Genomic DNA, 18,956 nt, shown 5'->3' with positions numbered 1-18,956 from the left:
ATTCTTCGAAACCGAATGTTATTTCAACAAACATGGCACCCTTATATGTTTGTACACCTTTAAATTCTATGTGTGAATGGATTTTAAATCTAATTCTCAAAGTTGTACAAACTTGGCGGTTAAAATCGATTGACTTATTTGTTATTTAAGCGACTGTAGTACAAAGTTTGGTGATTCCGAACAAATTTGCACCACATTAAAGTAGAATAGTAGAATGATAATTACGAGGTATGAAACATAATGCTGCTATCATTGTCAACGTGTTTGTCTTTCGACAATACGTTTAATGATTATCGCACGACTAGCCAATTGGTTATGTTGTTTTTGGGTGCAATTAACAGCCACATTTTTTAATTAACACTATTTCTTATGCTTTTTATCCGTATAGCGTGTTAACTGTTATTTTGCTGTTGATTCCTTTCTCTTCGTTCTGTAACATGTTCTTCATCGTTGTCGTTTTCGAAAAGATGAATACAAAATTATGTTATCCTATGTGATATGGTATGTTATGGTTTGTATATCATGTTATGGCACACCGTATGGTATATCACGCGAGGATGAATATGTGATTTAATAAAATTGATGGTTGTCATAGTCCCCAGAGCCATAGAATTACTGTGTTTGACTCTGATAGTCCCTATACTGCTATTACTATCGGTTAAAGCTCTCTTGTTCTTATTGATTTGGGTAAGTCCCTTTCTCTGCAGTTGATTGATTGATTGACGGGTTAAGTTTTAGATCCAGACAAAACGTGAACGTGCGGCCATTCAAAGGTTAAAATTCGTAGATTTGTTTATATTTTCAGATAAATTTCAAAGCCGTAGTTTACCAGGGCCTATTATGCTTTTTTTTCTGGGATCGAACGGTCTAACTTTACTTAAGCTAAGCTTAATAATAATAATATAAAATCCAGTGTTTGTGATTATATTACGATTTAATGGTTAGCTTGTTTTTTTTGTTAGCTTAAAATACTTCTTAATAGCTGGCAAGTTTCACCTATATATATTATTTATAGCACCATATGCGTGTGGAATATAGTAGCACCATCTTTTTCTTTTACTACATTGTAAGTTTATAGCATTAGCAACTGCCAGGATTTATTATTTGACACTTTTACTTAGTAGTTTTTACTCTTAGTGAGTCTATAGCGACTGTGGTTTTGTTGCTAATTCCATTTCTTTTGTTTTTCAACTTGTTTGATCTTCGTTACTGTATTGGAAAGGATAATTTATGTTATGTCCTTATTTTCCCCATTGCTCCAATAGTGGTTACACTTAATACGTATTAATGTTTAGTAAATAATTGTGGTTGAATATTTGTACCATGGAAGACCATGTTAGTGCCAGTGGAGACGCCAAGTCAATGAAATCAAGTTTGAAAGGTTGGAGGGAAATTTTTGTAGTTGCTAGTAAGCTAACAAAGTGGGAGAAGCCGTTTTACCCCGGCATCGTGTTTGCGATTATTTCTGTCGTGTTTCTCTTGATTTGGTATTTGGATCCTTCCCTAATAACTGGAGTTTCGATGGTCATGATGATGGTTTGTCTTCTGGATTATTTGATCCCATTCATCTCTCCTATTGTGTTTCCTGAGACCAACTGGAACGGAGACAAAGAGAAAGAGTTCACGAATGGCTGTGCAGCTTTGTCCAACGCACGTGTTACGTTTCGCAAGAGTATGTCGAGCCTCTTCAAGCTTAAAGACACCAACCCATGGTTGTATGTCGCAATCTCAACAGTCTCACTCAGCACACTGGCGTGGCTTGGCAACCAGATGCATAATCTCATGTTAGCTTACTTTATCGCATTGATAATTGCTGCTATACCAGGGTTGGCTCATCATGGATTACTCAAGCAAGGGATAGAAGCCGTGAGTCGCTTGGGAAAGAAGAAAAGTCAGTAAACACTAGTTATTAAAAAAATTGCTACAATTCCCAAAACGTTAAGCAAACTATTTAGAACACCGCTGTGAAATTTGGTCAACAATTTTGGCAAACAGTTACAACAACAATAACAAGCAATGAAACATATGTATTGTTTTTTTCATCTTTAAAACATTACACATCTGCCATATATACTTGTACTGATTTGGATTTTGCACATATTACTGTATAATAGTATTGTTTGCATGCAGTTTCTTCATTTCCTTTTAGAGGGTTAACATATCCTGAGTGTTAGTTTTAACATAGCTGACTTGTTAGTGGAGTAAATTTTATTTCATGTGTTTAGTATACAAACTAGACCTGAACCTGTATTTTAATTGGCAACAAAACATTTGTGTTGGATCATTTTTTGTTACATATGGCATCACATGCAAAAGTATTACTTGTATTTGTGGCGGTTTCAATTTATTTCAAACAGATGGCTATTAGTTTAATATAAAGGATTAAGCCTTTTCTTGCCTGACATTTAATAAAACATACTTTTAATAAAACATATTTTCCTGATATTGGATTTCTTGAGTGTATTTGAACGTACTTAAAAGTAATTCCATCCAAGCTTTTACCTTCACTAAATAATTAATGAAGATTTACGTAATGCTTAAAGTTAAGGTAATGCTTATCTGCAAAGTCAAAATTAATTGCTGTACTTTCTTATGAGCTTGGTGAATGCAGTTTTCCATCATTTGATAGTGTTTAGGTGTATGTACCTATGTTTGATATAACAACCACAATCTTTTCAGTGCTTCTCAATTTTTGGCATGACTCAAATGTTTAAGTCTAAGATAATAGCAGAGCTTTTCGTACGAATATGTAAAGCTATGAAAATTGTAAAGTTTTTGCGATTCAATTCTTAAAACTACACTTCATTTAACTTTTTATATATATATATATACATAAAAAATTATTACAATAAGTTTAAAAACTTTTCTAAACCATTATGGTAAACAACCCAACCAATTCAGAGGAGCTCCTAAAACTGAATTAGGACCATGGGATTGAGAAGCACTGATTTATTTCAATATAAACACTATTTCACTGCCTTTTGCAATTTTGACCATTTGTCCCACAAGTTTCTTTAAGATTTACTTGTAATACAGTTTGTGTTTATACAACATATTTATATTGGATAGTTTCATTGAAAAGCTCAGTGCGAATAAACTAAGGGATAATATTTGGTTGTTTTTCTGTGTAACTGTAAATATTTATCATTCATTTTGTCATCATTTACGTAAATGTTACAGAAGCATGTGTTAAGGTTATTATGTCTCGTGAGTTGTATGAAGACACAAAAGAAAGTTTGCGGAGTCTTCTTATTGATCTGAAACAACTTGGAAAACAAAGTGATTTTAGGAATGCTGTTGGAGGTAAGATGGAATGGTGTATGAATGAATGTAACTTATCTAATATAAAACAGATGTTTTAGCTGGAATGGCAAATGAGTAAGCCCATTCATTTTAGTATATATGCATGGGGGGAATGAATGTAACTTTTTTATCCTCACCCGGCTGGGCAACGACAGTCACAGGTGTTCTATTTTATACGCATCGTGTCTGGTTGGTTAGTATGTAACTTATTTATTTTTATTTGGCCAGGACAGTCGCTATAACACAGGTGTTATGTTTTATGAACCACGAGTTACCATTTACCATGTATGTGACTTTGTGTGAAATTTTTTTAAAATTTTGTTTATGTTTTGTGTGTGGCTGACCATTTGGACATTCCATCAGTGACCACTAGGTTATACATTTTAGTATGGTAGATTATATATTTCTACATGGACTACATGTTATTTTGAAGTGTATCTATAGCCCGTTATTTTTTAATTTGCAGAAGAAAGACAAATTGTTGAAAAAGAAGTCAATCGAAAATGTACTCGGGCACAAATACTGGTAAATAAGCAACATAAACAGGATAAATCCTTAAAACTTTTGAAATAATAAAGTCTTACAGTGTATGCTCAGATAAATCCATGCACTTAAGTTTTGTAAATAATGTATTGTTGCCTGGCAAACATTTTTACAACCTAAAAGCTATAAAAAATGTTTCTAAATACATGTACATACAGTTTCAACATAGGAATTTCATACTACTACTACTATATTTATATCAAAAGCATGGTACTGTGCCTACTATATTAGTGTTTGTTTACATTAGTCATTTCTACTCTATAAACAGACAAAGCGATTGGACTGTTACAATTATATTTAGATGATGGCATAAAACAATCTAATGTAAATCACACATGATATTAGTAAAATAAAGGTTTGATTCTGACATGCTAAAGGTTCTTCTACTTATTACTAAAATTAATATATATATTCTTGCTGCTGGTGCCTGTTGCCTTTGTTGGTGTTAATTTTTATCGTTTAAAGATTAAGCTGTTGACTTGTACTTTTTACTAAAACATATAGCTTTGGTAAAATATATAAAATATATATTGTAGGCATTACGTGTTATTGTCAACTGCATAGGTTAAAGATCTTGAAAACGAGGTGTATCAAGCACCAACTAACTCCCAAGCTTCTATGAATCGGGAAATTAAAACACTTAAATTTGAACTTGAATCTGTCATATTAAATTTACAGGTAAATACCAAAAATTCGGTTCAAATTCTATCTACCGTTGAACTTTTCTGGCTTTCTTTATTTCCTACAGTTCCCATATATTCAAAATGTTCAAAACCTATTCAAAAATGCAGTGTAGGCACAAAAATTGTAAACTATACTTAAATGCTGTTAATTTTTTTGATTAGTAAACTAGGTGTTTATGTACCGCCTGGAAGACCTTCATGTACCATAGGTTAAGAACCACTCAGTTTAAAGTTTACCATTAGTTGTTACAGTGATTGCATCTAAATATTGTCTATTTTTTTCATTAGTTGACGTGTTAAAGTAATTGGCTTTAGATATTGTTTAATTTTTGGTTCTATTCTTCTAACAGCAAAACTTGGTTGTTTTCCTGTTTTTCACTTTCCTACACCATAAGGAAGTGATCCACTGTAATGAATGGAGTGACGTGCTGACGTGTTGCCCAATTCATATATGTTGTTCCTCTCACTGCCTTGCATGTATTATGTGCATATGATTTACATTCACATGAATATTTCATGTTTTAAACAGAAGCCTTCGTATATGAGGCAAGCAAGTTATGGACGTGGTAGCTCATCTCAGTTCCTATCAAATAATCATCAGCAGGTTGGGAGTTAACTAACCGGTTTTAATGTTTGACTATAATATGTGGCATAAATGAAGAATACCAACTTTTGCTTAATACTGCTGCTATTTACAGCGAGTGTCCTTTAATTGGACCCAGTGGCCACTAATGGGTTATAGGTTGTTGCACTTCTTATGTCCCTGGGTAATTCATTGCCATGGCTCAGTCATTAGGCATTGTAACTGAAGGATACCATGCTCGATGTTCGATATTTTTACCTTAATTGATAAAAAAACAATTTATTTTCCAATAATTTGCTATGATGTAAAAAATGAGACATGGCAGTGCTGTTGGAAATCTAGCTAAAGTTATAACTCTAGCTAAAATAAAAACATTACCCAAATTAAAAATCTAGTTTAAATAATCTATTTGGTACAAATCCTTTACAGTTACAAATCTATAATTGCTTTAGCTACATGTTTGCAATGAACAGTAAATAATATGATACAACAACAGGACAACGAACAGTCACTGATGTTACTGGGCCAACAAAGCATGCAGCGTGCAAGTGATAGCATAACAAGGTCAAACATCATTTCTGCTGAAAGTGAAGTAATTGGAAATGAAGTGCTTGGTAATCTTGACCAACAGAGAGAGCAACTGCATCGTACAAGAGATCGGGTATGCTATTTGTTTATTAGTATGCTATTTTTATATTCACCCACACAGTAACATGGTAACTCGTTTGCTGAAACAAGCTGTATAAACACCTGTGTAATAATGACTGTCGTTTTTTTGACTACGCAAGGATAAAGCAAGTTACGCATTTGTTGGTTCACTTTGGTTGCAATCAGTGATTAATGTACAGCTTACACCAGTGGTTCTCGGAATATTTATGGTAATACAACATTAACATCCCCTTTAAAACTATTTGTATAAAGAAAACATGTAAAAATGTCGGTTTTATGCATGTTTCCTGCGGTGTGAATATACAATTATGAATTGTTTTCCTTGTATGTTCTATGCCTAATCATTAATGCTCCACTCACTTGATATTTGTTTTGTTATTTTTTCAGCTACAAGGTACAGATGATGAGTTATCACAGACGAAGCGAATATTGCGCAGCATCAATAGAAACATCATATCAAACAGAATATTATTAATCTTTATAATTGCACTTGAACTTGGATCAATTGGTTTCTTAGTATACAGAGACTTCTTTCAAAAGCAATCCTAGCAGTGTGTTGGTTTTGTGGTGCAATTTGTTTGTGTTTATTTGGTACATTGAATCTCTGCATCAGCTGTGACATTTTCCACGTTAGCGGCGTCATATTACGTGTTGTTACATCATAATCGAGTCACAATAGATCCTTCCTAAAGTGGCGTCATACTTCCGGTGCACTATATTTTTTTATTTTCTTATGTTTCGTTGTATTGTCATTTTTGGGTGATACCACTTATGTGCCTATATTCAAATGCACATTGTTCAAGGTTTTTAAATTAATTTAATAATAAATTAAAGACTACCCATCACTTTTCGCCATATTGGCTTACATAATTTCAACTAACATATACTCAATGTTATAATAATACAGTATTACACCAATTGCTCAATTTAAATAAACAAAAATCGGCATGCGAGGGACCAATAAATATATTATTTGTCCCAAATAAAGTTCCGACCACACAGTGTCGCGTTTGGATAACTAAGCACAGCACGCCGCTTGGCTGGTAACGTTTGAAGTTTCAAATAAAATGGCGCGTCCCTAGAGATATGATAGCGGTGATGAATGTGGTTATACAAACTAAATAGCGTCTTGCGCATATTGTGTGAAACACTCCAAATAGCGGTAGTTCTGGGTTTATATATATTTGTGTTCTGTTACCGTTGATTAGAAGATATTTTAGATTTACCGTTGGTAGTTTAGCAATTGGATTTAGTGTGTTTCTGTGGTTTTAAATGAAAATCGTACATAACATACAAAATTAGATTGACTACTATATTATAGTTTATTAGCTACACAGCCATATATTTAGTTTTGATTAAAGAAAGCAGTATATTCCTATTATATTAAATATTATCCACTATATTTATTATACCATAGTTATATGTTAATCAATTTGTAGTACAATGTTAAAACAAAATACAGTATACCAACACCAGGCCCCTAACTAATAATCAATAACTACCAACCTCTAACACTTTCCACCACCCTAATCTGTAAAGTACTAAAGAATTTTTCACTAGTGGCAAGTGTTTTTATCATATGACAACTGTTAATGTTATGTTTGTATTAAGACTGACCAGAAATCCTTTTTATAGCGCGCACATGCACCTAATCCAGACTGCAGAGTATGGCAGGTGCCTGCGCGATTTTTTTACAGACTTTCGGTTATGCACGCCACAATTTGTCCTACGCACGCCAATTAATTAAACAAAAAAAAAATACGTATTAAATTAAGTAAGATTTCCTAACATGGCTTGAAAATGTACATGCTTTGCACGCAGATTTTTAATGATAGCACGCGCGAACGCGAAAAATAACCGTCTTGCACGCGCGAGATCTCGTCAGGAACTGCCATACTTTGCAGACTGGCACCTAATGTCTTTCTTGTTTTTAAATCGTGAAACATGTGGCTGACGCACAGTATGCATGTCTTACGATTTGCTAAGGATTGTAAGTGTAATTTATATAATTCTGATGGTCATTTTATTTTTTTATATTGTGATTGTTAATAATCATTTAGCGATTCATCTGGTATAAAAACGCAAGACATGTCACATCGCAGACGAAATGTCAAAAATACACCATGTTTTTATATGGGATGACCTGGAAAAATTAATTTCGTTATGCCAGGTAGTGGTAGCACAATATTTCTGATTGTTAACTTGGTTGCGAGAACAGTGACTTCTGATTTAAAAAGTCTGTTACACCACTTTTTGTATTGTGTTATGATCAATAAACTTAAAGATTTAAAAACTCTCTTTCCGTTTTAGAATGCTTAAAATGTTTAAGTTAATATATTTGCAAACGTAACATAACAAGCAAAAATGGCATCAAGACAGTCCTTGCAAGTTGGACAGGAAGAGGTAACCGTTTTACCGTTATAATTATATATTATAATATATATCATAATAGAACAATCAGTAATCATTATATAAAATATCAACAAAGCTTTCTTAAAATGTATTTATATTTCAAACTTTAATAAAAAAAAACTAAATTAGGTAAACAATAATATTGTTTAAAAATATGTAAAGTGTTGGTGCCAGACCTTTTGTGTTTACATTTGTTTTTTATATTTATGTGACATCTATGGTAATGTATATGGTATTGGTAAAGATTGTTAATACATGTGAAAAAAAGTGATATATATGCGTTATTAATATTATATATGTTAATAACTTAATATATGTGATATCTATAATATATATATATATATGTGTGTGATAGACCTATTTATAATAGTACATGTGATATAAAATATATATATGTATAAATATCTATGTTAATATAAATATATGATATCTATGTTAATACAGATTGATCTTCGTCTCCCCCGTCGAAGACAACCTTCCGCAAACATCGGACGAAACTCGTATAATTTTCCTAAAGTTGTCATGGAATTACAAAGTAAGGGATACCAAGTTTTATTTTACCGAGAACCGACCCTTTTTGTTTTTTAATTTTAGTTTGACATTTATCCAACTCAATGTATTCCTACTTTAGTTTTACCATTTTTTTGTTTAAATTAGGTGAATTGTCTAAAAGCTTTGAGTTAACCACTACAATTTTGTGTCTAAGTAATGGAAATAATGTTTGCTGTAATTTTAATATACAACCCATATTTTCATCTTACCTAATCTAGCTATTAGAAATAACATTAAGTCAATGGTATGTACTTGTATCATACTTATGTTGTGTCTCATTGAAATATTAAAGCTGTAATATGTGGGCTACTATTTAGTCTTTCATCTGTTTTTGATGAAAAAACTACATTAGTATTCTTTTTATTTCTTGTGTGTTTGTTGCCACTTTTAGCACATTAAGTTACAATTCTGTACATGAAAAATAAATATCTTATCCAGTCTTTAGTCTGTCAACTAAATGTGTACGATTCTATAAATATAATATACAGTTGTTGGTTCTTTAAGTTACAGTTCCACTTAATAACCACAAATTGTTTACGCCGCAATATAGTAGGGCAAAGTTTTCAATTAAACAATGATAATAATAGTTTTGGCATCAGTGAAATCCCGCACACTTTTGTGTCTATTGAAACGTAGAGCCAAAGCAAACACTTGATATACTAGCCATTCACCAATCACAGTAGCTCTAACAAGCTTAGACCTGCCGCTCTGGATTATGGTCATTTCAATGGCTTCCATAGCAACCAATGGAATGTGTCAACCACCATGATACACACTATAATGGAACTTCTTACAACTTGTTCTCTTATAATGTTTTTGAAACTTATTATTATTTTATTTTTTTATTTAATGAAAGTGATAAATAGGTAAAGATTCGTGCTCCAATATATTTAATAATTTGTAATATTCTCTTTACAAATGAGTATTTTTTATTTAAAATTGAATTTAATACGTCTTGGTGATATAACTTTTTTATATAAACAGTCTTATGTATTTGTTTACATTTCAATTCTAATCAAGCACAAAATTTATTAATCTGATTCTGTATAGGCAGTGGCAAATAGTGTTTGGTTTTGTTCAAAACTTATTTAGGTTTACCTTTTGTGACATTGATTAATCATTAACTCTGTTGATTAGCAATGAAAACCAAACGTTTCCAAACAAAACCCTTGTCCTGACATGTCTGGGCATTAAACCTTAGCCACAGCATGATAAAGTCAAATATTTTTATTTATTTTGAGCGGCCATGTTGTAAATTTTATGGCATATTATAATAAACAAATGTAAAGATATCTTTGGTTTGCATCATCATAGTCAACGCATCAACAGTAGATCTGGTATTACTCAATATTTGAACAGTGTTTAAATACGTTGCATCGTAATATATGTTTACCCAGTGTTGGGAAGCTTGTTTAAAGTTTGAGCGGGAAATATGAAATAGTAGTGACATCACAATTGGTTGAACATCATTCTTTGTTCTATTGTTACATCACAATGCCCCATAGAAATTTTTATTTTGTTGTAAATCGTTCTATTTATCAATGAAAACTGTAATTTGATCATTAGTTAAGACTATAAGTTAAGTTTTCTTACAACTTTTATTGTGAGTTTATGAAACAAAACAAAATAAGTTTTATTAGAATTGATTAATAGGCCTATATCATTAACATGATTTATGCTACGATATAGGTAACCAACAAAATTCCAGTGTAACAACTTGTATTTTATGAAACATAGGTTATTAGTCTGATATCAAAATACAGTCTACCATATTTCGCCTACAGTAGCATCATCATCGTATTATTCTATTCCTTGTGGGTAAGGTCACACAGCGTTGCACGCTATTGGTCTAAGGATTTGGGCCAGGGGTTTGGCCAATTACTAGGGATGTGCCGAGCCGAGCCCGAACTCAAAAGCTCGTGCCCGAGCGTCTCCTTTTTTGACGCTCGGCGCTCGGCTGAAATCTGGGCCGAGCGCCGAGCCTCATATGCTATTGCTATAATGGTGCACGCGAGAAAAAAATATTACTATACTGAAAATGAAAAAAAGTGAAGCTACTAAGAGAAGATAACGAGAACAGTCAGCGTAGCTTCCTTTTTAATTATTTTTCGTTCGTTGTGAATATGCTCTTTCGCAAGTAACGAATCGCAACGTTAGTGAAATTGCCCGTATGGAATTACAGCCGGTGTCAAAATACACGAGCGCGCAATGTTCCTGTATCTGATTTTAAATAAAAAGCTAATAACTCTTAAACTTTTTTATAATGAAATAAATGAACTGCTGCAACCATGGGGGCTGTTTTGTTGTAATGACAGATCTCATTTCCGCAAACACGCACCCAGACAGAAAGTGTTAAAACAGGCGTTGCATTCAATATTACTTTCTTTCGCTGGGAATTGGAACATGTTTCATTTAATTGTTACGCCACTTGTCCTATAACAACATAACTATAAATTATGACGTTTCATAATATAACAATCGGGAAGAATGTTCCCACTTCCAACCAACCACAAGTTCGAAACCTCGTGTATGAGCGTCACATTTTTACGCTCTGCGCCGGTGTAGGATATAAAGGAAGACGCATGCGGTAGCATACATTCTACACCTAACAAACGAAGCAATCGTTGTGAACTTATTCTCGTGAATAATGACGTAATGAAACTCCGGTTCTCTTGCGGTGCCATCAAACGATGTTTTTTGGCCTCTGTCCAAGCTCGACCGGGACGATACTATGTAATATCATATTGCAATCTCTGTTGGTTCCAATTTACTGATATCGTCGCTCTTCGCTTTTATATTTGTATCAATTAAAATTTACATAATCGCGATTTACCTGCATTTAAACTAATCATCAGAAACAAAAATTATACACAAACTACAGATCGTATGGAAGCGAATAAAACACGATTGTTTTATAACAATCTCGTTTGTAATGTAACAATCGTAATGGTTTATTAAAGTAATTCTGACGTAAATAATCGTTAGATTATCCACGATGGACATGCGTAAAACTTACACCAATGTTTCATTTATTAAAAAGACGTTTCTAATTAAGTATAAATAATGTAATATTGGTCCTAATTTACCGCATAAAGTAGAATAAAAAGATTAGTGTGCAAAACCAATATCTAAAGCGTTTATTTCGCTTTAGAGATAACGTTGTTTTTTATCTGTATGACAGACCCCTTTTGAACGCGCTAGTTGCATCACTGGCTGCAAAAGTTATAAATACTTTTTAATTAAATATATTTTATTGGAAATTACGAAACGAGACGTCTTTTTAACCGCAAACCACGTGCTCTGTAATATTTAAATTAACGACGCTTTTCGACTGAATATGAACGCGTTCTCGTACGCCTTTCTCCTTGATGACGTCATAGGTGCTCGGGCTCGGGCTCGTGCCGAGCTTTTCGTTGAAGCTCGGCGCTCGGCGAACCCGAGCTTTTACAACTTCAGCACATCCCTACCAATTACCACAATCATTATTGTACTATTAGCATTTATAATTGAATCAACCATATTTCATTTCCAGATGAACAACAGAAAGTCCAGAAACGAACATTCACTCGTTGGATGAACGCCTATCTATGCAAGGTGGTAACAAACAACAAACTTGTTTGTTATATAGTAGGGTGGGGGAAGATGGGACACCTTTAGCACATAATATCCAAATATCCTGATCGTGTTTTAAACAATTAACACCGATCTATGGGAGTCGTTAGAATACGGTTTTACAATTCGTTGAATGTTTTTCTTTGTTTACTAATAAATGAGGCGAGAAAATAGAATGATAAGGTGTCCCATCTTTCCCCACCCCACTATATAATGGCTAATCAGTATTATATATATATATCTTACTTTAATTTTGCTGTTTTGATTTTTTTGTTTTTTTTAGCCTATATTATAGTTTTTTTATATTTTTTTCTTACTTTATTTTATACCCCTTGATTCTCTTTAAGGTTGGGCTTGCATCTTATGGTTGATCATATTCCACTCCAAAACATAAAACACAATATAAGTTAGAGTATATTTGGATAACATATCTTTCCTTATTGTTCAATCATTTAATGTTAACTCCCACCCACAGTGGCGACCTCCTATGGAAATAGTTGATCTTTTTACTGACTTAAAAGACGGGACGAAACTTCGTATTTTACTGCAGTTATTATCAGGAGAACGATTGGTAAATATTCCCTACTTAACAGTTTGGTTGGTAGCTCTTTGTGTGTTAACAAGTTTTACCACAACTACTTATATACTGTTTACTCTCTGGGTGTAAAACTAATTCAAGTTACCGAATTCATTGTATGCCATATTTAAAGGTACATGTTCATTGTTTCTTTATTTAAATACATTTATTGGTAAGGCAAAAAAAATAATCCAGTTTCATTTTTAAATTTATTGCGTTATAGTCTTTTAGCACCCCTATATATAAATTGCTAGAATGGCTCAATTTTTATTCTCCCATTGAAAATCTCTTATAAACTTTAATTCCTAATTCGATTTGCTTCCACCTTAGCAAGGGGAGTCCGGTAACAGATTACAGCGAGTTCATTACCTTAGCAACATACAAACATGTATTCAGTTCCTTGAATCTAAAAAGGTAAATCACACAACTTGAAAGTAGGGTTAAAATACTTATATATATATATATCGATAATCTATCTAATAATATTAACCTAAATAAATCATTTTTTTTCCTTTTTAAAAATATGATCCCCTTGTATAAACCTAACCATTAAGTTGGACATCAATTTAAATGAAAAAACACATATATATAATATAATATATATATATTCATATTATATTTTTTTTAGATCAAGCTGGTAAACATCCATCCAGCTGGTATAGTGGATGGCAAACCACCCATGATACTTGGACTGCTGTGGACAATTATCCTCTATTTCCAGGTGAATTACTAAAGTTAATTATAAATTTATAATACAAATTGTTGTTTCTTAACCTTTTATGGTTTGTGACCTCTTTGAGTTACACCCTACCACTATAACCCCCTGCAGGCCTGCTCCATCGCTTAAAACTTATATTGGTTTGATTATATGTGATTTGTTTACCTCTCTGTAACAATTAGCCTGAATAAAAATGCACGTAGGCATAAGCCATAGGTGTGCACTTGTGCGGATATATCTTTGTCTTATTGAGCCCCTGGGCACATGATGAGAAATGGTGGATAAGTGTGTAATATATAGTTTGGAAAGTGTTCATGTTTTTGGTGTACAGGCCAAGCTCCATCAATAAAATAAGTTATATTGGTTTGATTTTATGTCTTATTTTGTTCAACTCTCTGCAACAAGAGTCATAAGCATATGCCACAGGCATGCTAATGCATTCATATCTTGTTTCTGTTTTATTGGGACACTGGGCACATATTAAGAAAATCAGTGCACAAATGTATATAATATAATTATTTATTGTTCGTACATAGATGGGTTAGAAGTACTACATAATGTTGTATGTGTATGCCATATATTCTGCTGTAACATATATTGTATCACTGAGTGTTATATTTACCAATTATCATTACATAACTCAAAAAGTTTAGCTTGGTTATTACTATTAGAATGATTTGTATGGTTAATTAAACACTAAGTATTAACCAAACTTGGTGGTAGCAATGGGTGACATTATACTTTAGTTATATTACATTATATATGTGATCTAATATATAAGGGTTTTGTTTAACAAGTAGTTATTTATGATAATTAAAGATCCGACAAACGTTACTGCCAGTTCTTCAGGTAAGCGTAGGATCACCACATGCCATGTGTAATGCATGAAACACATTATCACTGTATACAGCATGTATTAAAGTTGCAGCAAAACAAGGTGCATTCAATTTAAAGTGTGCTGTAACTAGTACACGCTGACACTGCACAGAAATGGCATAAAGTTCAAACTGTTCACTGCAGTGTTTTTGTGTAATGTTGTTTTCATACATAAATGATCCGCTGTTATATTTTCAATTTTTCGCCCAATTTGTTTCACCATTCAATTCAATTCATAGCAATTCCACCAACCTGTTCTTTGCTTGCCTATACTAAAGAATAGGAAACATTATATATTATCTTCACAAGGCAATCCTGTAACTCACAAGTGCAATCTAATTTAGCAATTCTAATTCTGTCTTTACATCATTTATAAATGCTCATTTTCTCAACACAAAAACTATATAAACATATTATTGCTCTCATGTTGTCAATCTAAAAAAGCTCATTAGGCAATTTAAATTTGTTAATAATAGTAATAAACTGACTAGAGTGCTTTAGATTGAAACAAACCTTTTCTTAAAAAAATATCCTCTTTCTGTATATATATATATATATATATACCCTATTACCCTAATAAAAATTGCTAAATTTGTGTTTTATCGCATTTATCCTTCTGCTTGACTTTAGTTAAACATTTTTTTGTTGTTGTTATAGATTGAAGAAATCACCAACAATTTAGTTTTCACGAGCGAGTTATCCGAGAGCACATCGAGCTTAGACAGTTGTGTGGGACCCGATGATGGCTCCCCTCCCAAGAAGAAGAAGCAAGGAGCTAAAGCTAAATGGCAAGGAGCTGCTAAGAAAGCTTTGCTGCAGTGGGTGAAGCGAAAAACGCAAAAGTAAGATGTTGTTTTATTTAAACTTACCTTGTTGTTTTTTCTATATCTATTAATTCATGTGATTTTGTTTAATTTCGATTTTGCTAACGAATTGACATTCAGGATCAGTTGATATGAAATACTTAAAAAAAATCAAATAGAATCACTTTGAAAAACATTGGCAATGCTGTTTGAGGGGAAATATATTTTTAACATAATATCATTCGTTGCATTTGGTTTTGTCTGTTACAAATTTCATGCAATTGACCCTGTAGGTTTATACATATTGTAGAGTAGAGAAAGATGTCACACCTTTAGCGCATAATATCCAAATATCCTGATTGTTTTTAAAATAATCAACAACAATCTGTGGAAGTCGTGAGGATATGGTTAAATAGTTCTTTGAATGTTTTTGTATACTAATAAATATGACAAGAAAATAGAATGAAAAGGTGTCCCATCTTTCCCCACCCTACTATACTTACAGTGAATATTCTCCACAGCAAACCACCTGAGTTAGATGTTGTTGTGAAAGACTTTGGTCCAAGTTGGAGGGATGGCAGAGCCTTTCACAGTATGATCCATACCATCAACCCTGATCTAGTGGACGTCGATGAAATAAGACGAGCCACAAACCGACAGAACCTCGAATCAGCGTTCCATACCGCTCAAAAACATCTGGGAATACCAAGACTCTTGGATCCTGAAGGTAAACCTTGTTTTGTAAATTGTGTTTTGTTAAATTTTGTTTTGTAAAATTTTGTTTTTAAACCTTTTTGTCGAAATTTTGTTTTGTAAAGTTTTTGTTTTTGTTTTTGAACTTAGTTGTTTTGTCTGAAGGTAGATTTTTTAAAAATTTATTGAAAACAACTGAGAATAATAGCAATGCTTTTTGGAGAAATGTTTTACTAATTTTGTTTGTGTGGATGCTTGTGTTGTTTGGTATGCATGTGTTTGTGAGTGAGCTTGGTACTTTATATACACCTGGGAATAATGGAAATGTGTTTTAGAAAAGGCGCTTATTAACTTAGTTGGTTAATTTTGTTTTCTGAATGCATGCGTAAGACGTACCACTCATGAAATGCCTCGCTATGTGACATGGGGTTTAGGTCAGAGTTGGCTCATTGCCACAACATTCTTCAAAATGGCTGCTATTAGTTTTGCATTCAGCATTTTCGCGACTACTAACAATACAAATTTAGCAGTCAATAAGATACTGTAGAAGTATAACTTACAATGGTAAATCAAGTTCAAATTTCAAATAACAAAATCATGTCAAACACTATGTTGTACATCAACATGTGGACACAATAACCATTAACTTCTACCAGCTGCATCATACCCCACCTGTCAATCAAACAACCCAAGTGTGTTGTATCCAACCATTATAATAAATCGTATTATTAACATGATCATAACAAATATTCAATTGTTGTTGAATGGCACTTGTATTCCTGAGACTTCTTAATTTGTCGAATCAATAACATTCGATCGATTTATCAAATATTATTAACTTCCACTTGACTCCGTGAAACAGTTGTGTTGTTAACTGCTTGTAGTGACTTTTATGTACAGCTAGGTTTATTCAATTCATTTAACAATGATCATTTTAAACACCATCATAATATTACAAGCCAAACTTGTAATTTGATTTCTAAACAATCACACCTATCCACGCAGACTTAATATGAGTTAAGCTATAAATTGTTTGAATAGGAGTGAGCATTTTGTTGATTGTTATTTGACAAAACATCTGGTATCATCCTAAATGGCTTTTGTTTATTGTTTTATGTAACTTGTATAACCCGATAATGTTGGTTAGCTTTCTTTCTTCCTTTGTTGAAATAACAAACGGAATGTTTATTCAACAACACAATACAGTTCTTGATAACCCATTCTACCATGTTTGCCTACTCAAGGTTAACTTATATTTTTCCTTTTGTTGCATAGTATTACCAAGCCACATGCGCCTTGTAAGTATAGAAATAACTGAAATATCAAAAACATACGATTTTGTTAAAATAGTCTTTAGAAATTGTCGCTTTATTTTAAATCATATATTTAGTGTAAGATGTTTTATAGTTTATATTCAAGCGAATTTTTATTATTTTACTATAAATTTTTATTTCTCTTCATGAAAATTTGTAAATTTAAAACTAAAACATAACAATTACAGTTATATTTTAGGAACATAACAAATGTTTCTCTTTCTTAATTTACTTTTCATTTTAACTTCATGAGGTTAACATTTAATTACCACACACACATATCTTTAACTATTCACACCAATATTCGTCACTGATTTCTTTTTAATCCTTTGTTACAATTGTTTGCTCTTCATTTTAAAGCAAAGCTAAGTTGTATTATGTGGTAACAATAAGCTGACGCGGTGAAGCTTTTGCTTTGATAACACGTCAGCGAAACTCAAGTCCCTTTGGGGGGAATTTTTTTAGAATGTAGGGCTGAAAATTTTGAAAACCCATAAAGGACCACTGGGTTGCAGCAATTAGTGTTCAGTGTCTTGCCTAAAGACACATACTCTCACAATGATAGCTGCAGCGAATAGAATAAAATTTGTAGAAAAGGGAGTTCACCTGTAGTAGGCTGCCCACTTTTTAGCGTGGTGTTATCAGTAAATGCAATGATAGCAGCAACCACAATGGTAGCAGCGACAAGCCTTGAACCCATAACCCCATGGGTTATAAACAGGCTTGCTAGTTACCAACAATTTAGATACCCAATAAGGGTCTACTTGGATTGATTCATTGCCAATATGTCTTGCCCAAGGACATATATGCTCACAAATCACAATGGTAGCAGTTACAAGCTTTGAACCTATAACCTCCAAGTTAGAGGCAAGGTCACTACACCCCAACCAACCAGCCACCGATCCTTAATTCTTATTTTCACAGATGTTGATGTAGACCGACCAGACGAGAAGTCGATAATGACGTACGTAGCGCAGTTCGTTAAACAATACGGGACTTCTGGGGAGGAAGAAACAGACGCACCGCGGGTAATTTATTTACGAACATTTTTTTCTCACATTGAGTTTTGGGCCGTATTATTTAATTAAAGCAAATTATTATGTAATTTACTATATAAAATTTGTTTAAATATACGCAATTGTTTAAATTATATATTAACAACTTAATATTAGTTCACTTCACCATGTGTGGGGTGCAACAGTCATGCTTTTAACTGAGGTCTTATTTTTGGGGTAATAGGCCAAACCCAGGTGCTCGACAGGGATCTCACCCACATAGAATATAATATGGTCCAATTAAAAGAGATAGAAATTAACAGCATAATGACAACTTGCCAAAGATAATATAAATGAAGAAGCATAGGATACGGTATATACATAACTGTATAGATTATATAACCATATCCTACACATTCGCCACACTCTCCAAGGTTGACGATGACGTTTTGCATTACGAGGATGTAATGTCGTGGTTCTCCGACACAGATTCAACGTTAAACGACGTTCATAAACTCCATAAATACCGACAACAGGATTATTTAGGACAACGAGCACTAAGATCTGAACTCGCTCATAAATTGGAACAAGTAAGTTTTATTGATAAGTTTCACCAGTGAAGTG

General features: G+C 32.9%; 3 protein-coding genes across 12 annotated transcripts in view; all 3 read left to right on the top strand.

The window, feature by feature from the left end:
• The first annotated feature begins 1,088 nt into the window (after positions 1 to 1,088).
• Positions 1,089 to 3,182, top strand: LOC149737472 (ADP-ribosylation factor-like protein 6-interacting protein 1). Its single transcript, XM_089874298.1, has one exon. It carries the CDS (start codon positions 1,324 to 1,326, stop codon positions 1,897 to 1,899), a length of 576 nt encoding a protein of 191 aa, XP_089730424.1. The 5' UTR covers positions 1,089 to 1,323; the 3' UTR covers positions 1,900 to 3,182.
• Positions 3,178 to 6,746, top strand: LOC149737471 (vesicle transport through interaction with t-SNAREs homolog 1B-like). 2 transcript variants are annotated; one of them, XM_089874294.1, is made up of 6 exons: positions 3,178 to 3,303; positions 3,770 to 3,828; positions 4,411 to 4,524; positions 5,059 to 5,133; positions 5,609 to 5,773; positions 6,169 to 6,746. In XM_089874294.1, exons 1-6 carry the CDS (start codon positions 3,201 to 3,203, stop codon positions 6,328 to 6,330), a joined length of 678 nt encoding a protein of 225 aa, XP_089730420.1. In that variant the 5' UTR covers positions 3,178 to 3,200; the 3' UTR covers positions 6,331 to 6,746. The 2 variants fall into 2 exon arrangements, with proteins under 2 accessions (XP_089730420.1, XP_089730421.1); XM_089874295.1 differs by lacking the exon at positions 4,411 to 4,524.
• A 746-nt stretch (positions 6,747 to 7,492) lies between these two features.
• LOC149737456 (nesprin-1-like) overlaps positions 7,493 to 18,956 on the top strand; it is a 151,789-nt gene continuing 140,325 nt past the window's right edge. For 7 of the 9 annotated variants that reach the window (XM_089875518.1, XM_089875519.1, XM_089875517.1 and 4 more), the window contains exons 1-11: positions 8,071 to 8,184; positions 8,638 to 8,728; positions 12,278 to 12,339; positions 12,833 to 12,928; positions 13,265 to 13,348; positions 13,563 to 13,655; positions 14,472 to 14,501; positions 15,186 to 15,370; positions 15,853 to 16,058; positions 18,262 to 18,365; positions 18,767 to 18,922. In XM_089875518.1, the coding sequence (XP_089731644.1) occupies positions 8,146 to 8,184; positions 8,638 to 8,728; positions 12,278 to 12,339; positions 12,833 to 12,928; positions 13,265 to 13,348; positions 13,563 to 13,655; positions 14,472 to 14,501; positions 15,186 to 15,370; positions 15,853 to 16,058; positions 18,262 to 18,365; positions 18,767 to 18,922 (1,146 nt within the window). In that variant the 5' untranslated portion in view covers positions 8,071 to 8,145. Of the gene's footprint in view, positions 8,185 to 8,637; positions 8,729 to 12,277; positions 12,340 to 12,832; positions 12,929 to 13,264; positions 13,349 to 13,562; positions 13,656 to 14,471; positions 14,502 to 15,185; positions 15,371 to 15,852; positions 16,059 to 18,261; positions 18,366 to 18,766; positions 18,923 to 18,956 lie in introns of all 9 variants that reach the window. The other 2 variants (XM_089875524.1, XM_089875520.1) reach the window with 2 other exon arrangements.

This window comes from Ciona robusta, chromosome 3 (assembly GCF_009617815.1).
Source record: "Ciona robusta chromosome 3, ASM961781v2".
Classification (NCBI taxonomy): domain Eukaryota; kingdom Metazoa; phylum Chordata; class Ascidiacea; order Phlebobranchia; family Cionidae; genus Ciona; species Ciona robusta.
Note: the sequence above shows the minus strand (reverse complement) of the source record. Positions and strands in the feature narration are given on the sequence as shown.